Source organism: Plectropomus leopardus, chromosome 21 (assembly GCF_008729295.1).
Source record: "Plectropomus leopardus isolate mb chromosome 21, YSFRI_Pleo_2.0, whole genome shotgun sequence".
In the NCBI taxonomy this organism is placed as follows: Eukaryota; Metazoa; Chordata; class Actinopteri; order Perciformes; family Serranidae; genus Plectropomus; species Plectropomus leopardus.
Genome location: NC_056483.1, coordinates 21257047 through 21266351, shown reverse-complemented (window position 1 = coordinate 21266351; position 9305 = coordinate 21257047). Strand labels below are relative to the sequence as shown.

At 44.2% G+C, this 9305-nt stretch overlaps 1 protein-coding gene and 1 long non-coding RNA gene across 2 annotated transcripts in view; one reads left to right on the top strand and one right to left on the bottom strand.

Moving 5' to 3' along the window:
• Positions 1-346: 346 nt before the first annotated feature.
• zeb1b (zinc finger E-box binding homeobox 1b) overlaps positions 347-9305 on the bottom strand; it is a 66715-nt gene continuing 57756 nt past the window's right edge. The window contains exons 5-8 of the mRNA XM_042510368.1: positions 8154-8259; positions 5980-7688; positions 3134-3314; positions 347-2383 (exon numbers count right to left, since the gene is read on the bottom strand). Of these exons, the coding sequence (XP_042366302.1) occupies positions 1680-2383; positions 3134-3314; positions 5980-7688; positions 8154-8259 (2700 nt within the window). The 3' untranslated portion in view covers positions 347-1679. The remainder of the gene's footprint in view (positions 2384-3133; positions 3315-5979; positions 7689-8153; positions 8260-9305) is intronic.
• Positions 3251-9305, top strand: part of LOC121960586 — a 63941-nt gene continuing 57886 nt past the window's right edge. The window contains exon 1 of the long non-coding RNA XR_006106995.1: positions 3251-3323. This is a non-coding gene — a long non-coding RNA (uncharacterized LOC121960586). The remainder of the gene's footprint in view (positions 3324-9305) is intronic.

The window sequence follows — 9305 nt, the reverse complement described above, 5'->3', positions numbered from 1 at the left end:
CAGCTGACCTGGCTCTGTCTGGAAGTCACAAATAGAGTGGTGAAGTAATGAGTCCTAAAACGCACAAGTCCATTAGCCTTTTAGTACGTCCGGTTCCCTCGTCTTAAAGTCTACAGGTTTGTTTGAATGGGTTTTCGATAAAATGCCTTAATTAAGGTCTGTGGTTAACACAGGCTACGTATATTTCGACGTTTTGTTCTGCAACATAAAACACGTCTGCTTAAACCCGATTTTTAAGGTTTTGCTCGTCTTAAAAAAGGCGGTTGCTTACAGGTGGGTAAATGGGACTACAGTGTTTGTCGGGGATGTCAGATTTCATCACACCGGACACAGAAACTCATTAAACTCATTGTCCGCCTTTACAGCTTTACAGAGTTGCACTCGAACTTGTGGATTTATCTGTTTATAATATTTTTCGAGTCGTGCGACTGTGATGTAGTTTGTGTATAGCCTAACAATAGCTTTTTGCTTCTGGTGATTTCATTTACGCTTCAAAACACACAAAAATTGTGTTCCCCTGTAAATATTATCATGCTAAACAAAACGTGCAATTCTCATAAACTTGTGTTCATCAGAGAACTTATTTTTGGCGCTAATCACAAATCCCATTCAAAAATCTCATAAGGTTTTTGACGAGGGAACCGGTGCGATGCCAACTTCCTGGTTGGCCTACAAAAATACGTCATCTCTTCACTACTCTACAGTCCACCACACATTACTGCCACCTACTGGACTGGAGTGTGGAGCAGTAGATAAGCAGGAAGTAACTGCTAGTTTTATGTTTTAGATTTAACTTAAGCTATTTTTATCCCCTTTTCTCAGTCCTCATGCTAAGCTAAGCTAAGTGGTTGCTGGTTGTAGCGCTGCTTTAATCAGACAGATATGTTCTCTCAATCTTCTCATCTGACTCTTAAGAAAAGAACCAAGCACATTTTCTAAAATGTCAAACTATTTGTAAAAAACACTGATTAGTAAAAGAAATTTGACAACAATGAGTCTAAACATCTAAAAGGAAGTTAATGACTGAAAAGACCCGTCTGCTCTCCGTTGTTTTTCTTCTTAAGGCTCACAATCCAATCAAAAAGAGATGTACTGCTAACATCTGCTAGCATGATGGCGTGGTAAAACTAGTGCGGTAATACTGAAGGGTAGACAACACAACTCAACTGCTCAATCCATAGGTAAACCAAGCCACTTGTAGTGCACAGGATTTTTCTTATTTTCCTTCCAACTTAATAAAATACTGACTTTTTTTGTTCATTGGCAATAAAAAGGTATAGAAATATCTCCCAACTGTACAACTTTTTAAAGGTTAAAATATGAGTGATAAAATTAGTAACACTGATAAAAAGAAATGACCCAAGGTGTTTTAGTAATAAAACATTATCTAAAACGTGTCGGCTCTAGCTTCCAAAGTCTGTATAATGCATTTCCTTCGTTTGTTAAAATTTGTGTTCGTCTTCATCTTTTTCTTTACAAATTGATTTTTCTAACAGCGAGAAATCGTTCTCCTGCGGAAAAGTCACTAGTATTTTTTTTTCAGGCACACCTGGATTTCTACACAGTAGTGAACTGAAAGGAACTGTCAGAGTGACCAGACATCATCTCCTGCGTTCTTCCTCTGCGCGATCAGAGAGGAGGAATCTGATTGTGTCTCAGGGAGGAGTCCGATTCCTCTTTTAGTCAGTATCTCCTTTCTCCTGCGGCGTCTCGTTCTGCTCTCCAGAAACTGTGTCTATTTCGCCTCCGCTCTCCTCTGTGACCTCCCCCTCTTCCGTCACCCCTCCTTCTGTATCCATCGCCTCCGCTTCCCTCATCTTGACTTCCTCCTCTTCCTGAATGCTCCCGAGCACCTCCTCCTGCCTTGTGTCAGCCTCCTCTTCTTCCTCTTTCACCTCCTCTCCTTCTCCCTCCACCAAAACTCTCTCTATCTCCTCCTCATTCCTCTCTTCTTCTTCCTCCTCCTCCCCTCCTTCGTCCCCTATCTGCACCACCTGGATGTCATCCATGTCCACCGCGCCCTCCTCCTCCTCCTCCTCTTCCTCGCTCTCCTCGTCCTCTCTGGTGCTGCTCCCTCGCTCCTCCAAGTCCAGCTGGGAGTTGGCCAGGAGCTGCTGCACTCGGCTCAGGGCCTCCATCTCGGCCTGGGCCTCTGCGTCGTCCTCGGGGCTCTCTCGCCCTCCGCCTTGGCTCTGCGTCTCCTTCTTGCAGTAGGAGTAGCGGTGGTTCATGTGCTGGGAGTAGGAGCCGGAGTGCGAGAAGCGCTTGCCGCACTTGTCGCACTGGTACGGCTTCTCTCCTGAGTGGAGGCGCATGTGTTCGATCAAGTGGTGTTTGTGTTTGAAGGCCTTGCTGCAGATGCCGCACTCGTGAGGCCGCTTCCCTGTGGAGACAGAGAAAATAAATATTAACAACTCTGTTTAAGAAAAATTGAAGTGCTGTTGAGTTAAAAGGCGCAGACACGGGAAGGAAAACAATAAACACTTGCACAATCGCAGTGAATCCCCCCCTCAATGTTGCGTGAAAGGTTGACAGGCCTTTAACAGTATCTATCATCAATGTATCCAAGGAGAACATTTCAAAACAATGCAACAAAATCACAACAACTGCGCTTGCAAACCTTCAAGGAAACTTTATCCAGGCAGGGAGCAGCTAGTTTCACCTAGGGTGAGGTCATTTGGAGCTGAAAACTGTGGTTGCAAGCCAGGTATCAGAGTAATAAAGAAAAAAAATAAAGCGAAAACGCCTCTGAGAGTGTTGACCTGTACTTGGCCACAGAATCATCATCTTAGCGCAGTCCAAATCACTACCAGAGCTTGCCTCTTGCAACATTTGGTGCTTCACATGAGAAGCTGGCAGTGCAGAGGTGGGGAGTTGGCGGAAAGTAACTCTCAGACCTCTTCTGTGCATGTTGAGTAATACCTGCTGGAATGGAGGTGTCCACCCTGCTTTACGCTGTAGCTCAAAATCCCCCTTCGCTTGCACTCTGACTCATCTTTCCATAGACCCGACAGTGAGGGTGGTGAGACAAGTTCCGGTTGTATGATTTTTTTTCTTTTTTTTTTTTATTCAGAGCCCATCTGTGATTTTTGGCTGTGTTGGGGTGTGGAATTAGGAAACACATGATGTTTACCTGTGTGTTCGTATTTGTGTCTCAGCAGGGAGCTGCTCTTCTGGAAGATCTTGTCGCACAGGTCGCAGGCGTACATGCCGCTGTCCGTCTTCTTCATCTTCTTCCTCGGAGGGCCCGAGTCGGAGTCGTTCTGCTCTTCCATGGTGGACACGCCCTCCGAGCCCGTGTCCTGCTTCTCCTCCTGGACATGGTAGGAATTTAAAATGTTTGACTCAGTAGAAATACAAGTGAACATGTGTGAGTGCATTGCTGGAAATAATGCTGTGTCACATCCTGCCTACTGTGAAAGTCATATCACTGAATTTTCAGGTTAGGGGTGAACAATATTTTCCAACCATACTGTTCTCTTGTGAGTGTTCTCTTGTCTCTCACTGGTTAAACTCATCTACTGATGCACTGAGAGAGGATGTGGGGCAGTATTAAACAGAAGATATATACACAGAGCTCGTTTTTTAACAAGGCAGGTCTATGCCAATCCACTTAACACGAAAGTATAATACAACAACAATAAATCAATAAGGCAGGCAGAGGTGTGCCGTTTAAACAGATTCCATCAGATCAATAGGGGCTCTGCAGCAAAGTGCAGCCTCATGTCCTCTGGGTGACAGCCCAGGAAGATCACTCATACACCCACAGAGATCTACATCCATCATTACGGGCCCATTAGGTGTCTGCACAATGAAGAACTATTAAGGGCTATCATTTTTACAAAGAGCTGAATTCTGACATTTCTATATATGACTTATTGATTACATTTTGGATGGATTCACACTATCTATCATGTTGTGGTGGTTTTGAACAATAAGAACTAATGATCTGGACTCGAGGGTCTGACTGATTGCTTGAAAAAGAGAAAAGCCAACTTGAATCCAAACCACTTGCTTCTAAGAATGGCCTCCGTATCAGACACTGAAGTCTTTCCGGCACAGTCTGTAAACCCATTGTTTCAAAGTTTTAGTGTCCAACATCTTTGCTTTGGCTGACCAGGAAGGGGTCAAATCTTGAGCAACACTAGTGTAAACAACCTTTTTTGTCAGATCAATAAATCTGGAGGAGCAATGACTGTGAAACGCTGGTTAAGATATAAAGCTGTGGATTTAACTGTCCACAGGGATGTGACTCTTCTTGGACCAACCTTAACTTAAACTTGGTGTTGGTTTTGTTGAGTAGTCTTTCAGTATATTGTCTTCATTGATACATTTTTATGTCTCTGTGTATGTGCTATGTATTGTAATATGCGTATATGTGCGTGTATGCATGGATGCGTGTACAGACTACATAATCATGTAAATGACAGAAAATGGAGAACCATTTAGGGGTGGAGGGTTGATACTGTACAACTTATTCTTTTACTTTCCCAACTCTTATGATTTCTGGTCCATTTGTGACTCTATGCAAGTACCTCTAATGTCCCGTGGTAATAGTATCCCTATAGACAGTGTTTTTTTTTTTTTTGCTTCTTCTCTTATGTTTTTGATAAGTATCTTTGTACTTTTCTATTTCCTTTTTCATCATAATATTTTCAGATGCACAAATGGAAACCTGACAAGCTTTTGGAACTGTAATTACAATGTAATATGAGCATCTGTTCATAACAGTGCTGTAAACATTTAAAAATAACTTCTCCCTGTCTTCAGTAGGCCACACAGTAGCTGAGCAGTGCAGACAGGATGAATTCAAGCAACAGATTGATACCACTCTCATGTTTGTATCATAAATATATCTAGCCTGGCTATATAAATATAGTCAAATCTGCCTACCAGCACCTCTAAATTTGACTTCTTAACATGTTATATCTCATTTTTTTTTGTCTGAAGTTAAGTTAATTATAACATGTTAAAAGAAACTTTTGGCTCTTTTGAAGTGGGGTTGTATGAGGTACTTATCCATAGTCAGTATATTATGGCAGTCATCACCCCCCCAGTTTGGAGAAATACTGACATTAAAGCTAAGAAATGTACTGCTGTTGAGGGGGCAGCAGCGAAACATATTCTAGTCACTTAAAAAAGGTCCCACCTAAAAACTCAATACCAGATAATGTGTATGCTATGTTGGTAAAATATTGAATGCTTTATCTTGCTCTCTTCAAAGCCAGACTCATTTTAAGGAAACCAGTAATTTTAGCTCCCCTGACATGAGAGATGCTGGTTTATCTAGGCCTTGATCAGTTATTCTTGATCAGTTTTATCGTGGGACTCCGGTGATTCTGAACTAACCCTTTTAGAAGATAAAGTCAAAAAATAACAGCTTCTATGATCAGCGAGCTGAAATAATAATTTTTGTCGATGGAGTCTGTGGGCTTTGAAGAGAGCAAAGATAAGGAATTGAAGCCGTTAACGCCTCTCCCCTCCAGAAAGGGATGTCTGTAGCAGGTAAAGTGCTAGAAATATTCTCAATATCACGATGATAATGTTGTTCTTTTTTAGAGTGCTAAAATACATCTTGCTGCTGCCCCTCTCAAAAACAAAAACATTACATTACTTTGCTACCATGTCAGTACTAGTATCTCTTCTTCAAACTGGGGACATGTTGTACATATTGTATGTAATATACAGAGAATGGATACATACCTCATATAACCCCATGCCAAAAGTCTGAACTATCTCTTCCAAAAAGTTGGCTTTGGAGGTGCTTGTAAGTGTTAGTTGTCACCATTGGACAGAGCCTGGCTAACTGCTCCCCCCTTTCCAGTCTCCGTGCTAAGCTAACCAGCTGCTGGCTGTAGCTTTATGTTTAGCATACAGACATGCTAAACGACCATCTAACTTTTGGCAAGAAAGCTTACTTTTGAAAAAGACCATGAATCTCAGCTGTTGCCACATTGTGGGAAGTAATTGATTGCACACCTTGACTCCGTTGAGGTGGATGGTGTCCTGCGTCTCGGTCCCTGCGGGGCTGTTTGCTGTAGTGGTATAGGTGTAAGCCAGCTGGGGGATCAGGATAGTCTGTTTGTTGTTAGTGGCTAATGCCCGTAGGCATTGCATTGTGGTCACAATGTCGAGGGGTTTGGCACTTGGCTGGCTGGAGTACAGTGCGATGGGGCTGGCGCCCATGGCTGAGAGTGGCGATGCCTCTTTCTTTGTGCAAGTTAAGTTTAGGGGTTCATCCACATTGGTAGAGCCAGAGGAAGGGGTGGGGTAAACACAGGCTTTTGCCACCTCTCTCTCCGCCTCCTCTCTGGTGGGCTTTGGCAGCGACAGGTCTAGGGGTCCCTCAGTGCTCTGAGGAGGCTGGGCCGGGACGGGACCGCCAGCTGTCAGGTTTAGTGGTGAGGGAGAGGCCGGCGAGCTGTGGGCGCCGTTGACCTCCGCTGGGGTGGCTTCTGTCGGGCTGTCCTGGGTCACGGAGGGACTCATAATGGCCGTGTTCTTCCCTGGGACCAGAGACACCACGCTGTTAGCTTCACAGGTGTCCTCCTCCTCTGAGGGAGGTGTCGGGGCACCCAGTGATATCTGACCCTCCTGCATTTTGTCAAACCACTTCTTGACCACGTGGATTGGCAGGCTGACTGAGTCAGAGATCTTGGCCAGCTCGTCCTTGGTGGGCTCTGCGTTTAAGGCAAAGTAGGCCTTGAGCAGGGACAACATGTTCTTGGGCTGGTTACAGAGTCCACCCTCTGACAGCAAGGCAGCAACAGCAGACTCCGACTTATCCAGGCCCGCTCCGTTCAGCCTGAGACCATCCTTTTTGCAGTGCTTGAGGGCGTGGAGTGTTTCCAGCCCGCCGGGACAATTATCACACAGGAGACAAGTTTTAGTGGTCTTTTCCTCTTTTTCTTTAGTCTCCAGGGGCCTGGAGCCTCTTATGGTTAGATCTTCAGGGAGTTTCTGGGACTTGAAGGTGTCAGTGGTGGTCTGACCCGGTGAGACCGGCTCAGGCTCTTTCTTCAGGTTATGGGCTGTGAGCTGGCCCTGGTTGGGGTCCAAACTATAGTTTATAATGATTTTTGCATTTCCATCCTGACCCACAATAGGCAGACTGATGGCTGAGATGAGTTGCTGCTGTGCGGGATGGAGCATTCCAGTGGTTAACCCCGAGTTTACCTGCCCCTGACCTTTGGCGTTGCTTTCCAGCACCTGGCGGATGACGTTACCGTCCACCGCCACTTTGAGTGCATTCTGCAGGTCTGCCAGGTTGATGCTGATGGGCGACACCAGCCCAACAGTGGGCAGGACCACAGCCTGGACTGTGCCCTGCAGAGGAGCTGCGGCACCTCCGTTGAAAACCCCACCGTTCATGGCGGCCATACCCGGGGATGTGATCACCGTGGGTTTGTACTCGTAGTCCACGGGCTCAGTCTTGATCTGATTGAGTGGCAGCTGCTCCTGCAGGGGCTTGCTGTGCTCCAGCTTCTCCCTTATCTGGGTGTGGAGGACTGAGGGCGGCGTGGGCAGCACAGGTGACGGACCCTGGGTCTGGGTTTTGGCATTCCCCATGCGCGGTCTGCCGTTAACTGAGATGACGCTGATGCACTTCTTACTGCTGATGTGGGAGCTGTATGAGCCTGAGTGGGAGAAGCGCTTTTTGCAGTTGGAGCATTCATAGGGTTTCTCTCCTGAATAAAACCACAATGTGTAGAACAGAGAGAGAGAAAGGAGGGGAGGCGGGGGGTGGAGGAGAGAAACACATTTCCATTAGTGAATGAAGCTAAATGAGCAAGCTAGGCTACGAGCAGTACTGTAGGAAAAAGCTCTAATGCATTTCAATGATGCTTAAACGCTGATGTAATGGCACCATTGGGAAATGCCCTTCTCTAATTGCTGTCCCATAATGCCAAAAGAAACACAATTATGGCACATTAAGGAAGAGCACACAATGGACTGAAACAAAATAAAGGATATCTAAATACAGCAAATTGGCAAAAACATAAATAAAACATAAATATTGGTACAGAAGACTGACACTGAAATATCTGTGGCCAACAGAGACATCATGGTGTACAACAGGCCGGCTCACGTGCACACACACACCCATACACACACACAGAATGCTGCCATGGTGACAGGGGTGGTCAACTCACCGCTGTGGATGCGTAGGTGCTCCTTCAGATGGTGCTTGTATTTAAATGCTTTGCCACATTCAGTGCACTTGAATTTACGATTGCCTCCGGACTGTGTGATGTGTCTCTGTCAGATGAGGGGGAGAGGGGACGTTCAGCGAGGCACACAATGAAAACACAACCTTTGAACTGCTGCTAATTCATGGCACAATGTCATTAATCAATCGGGGGCAAAAGTTCATGTTTATTTATCGTGTTTGGAAGCGAGCCGCTGAAGAAACGGGATTCAGTATGGAGGTTTGCATAATTTAGAATCACTTTGATTTACAGTGTATAATTGCTACAGCACGATACTGAAACTGATCAGTTAGGTTACTGAAGTAACCTAACTGTCATTGACTATTTCTGTAGACTAATACATATTAATATTAAAATATTACACAGAAGCAGAGAATATCTAGTTTTTAGATATTTTTATGACAGTTTTTTATGAGTCAGTTTTACCCACTCAGTTTATTTCAACATAATTTATGAGAAGCAAGTCAAAATGAATGATCTTAACTTTATCCAATTGAATTATACTATATATACTTTATGTGATCAGATAAACATATGCACATAACTTTTACCAAGCACCAAGTGTTTTTAATATATGTCTGTTTTTAAAACATATTTATTCTCCCTATACATAACACTTTAATTGTGGAACTTGAACGAGTTGAATGCGTTTTTAAAAATCAAACTTGTAGTATTTTAAGCACTTCTAACATCAACTTTTACGGAGATATATGTAGGGTTGCTCCTTGAAATTCGGAGATTCAAATCATCAGGTGTAGACCCTCAGTCGACTGAGACTGCTTCAAGTCCAGCAGTCGTTTTGTGTGTGTGTGCGAGTAATTTACTTCTGGGGACATTTTGGTCCCCAGAGTTTCTTGATCTTCATGCTAGTCTTTGATAAAGAGGAGCTGCGGACATGCAGGCAGTGGCAGAGAGGAGGAAAAGGAGAAACCTTCTGCTATGAAGCAGTGAATTTACATCTCACAGCCAATTAATATGATACAGTTACTGGCTTTGTTTGATGTGTATTGTTTGCAAAAAATTGTTGTTGCAATTTTATGAGCCCTCGTTAGCTTGTTTACTATATTACATCCCTGAATGTCACTGTCACACTTA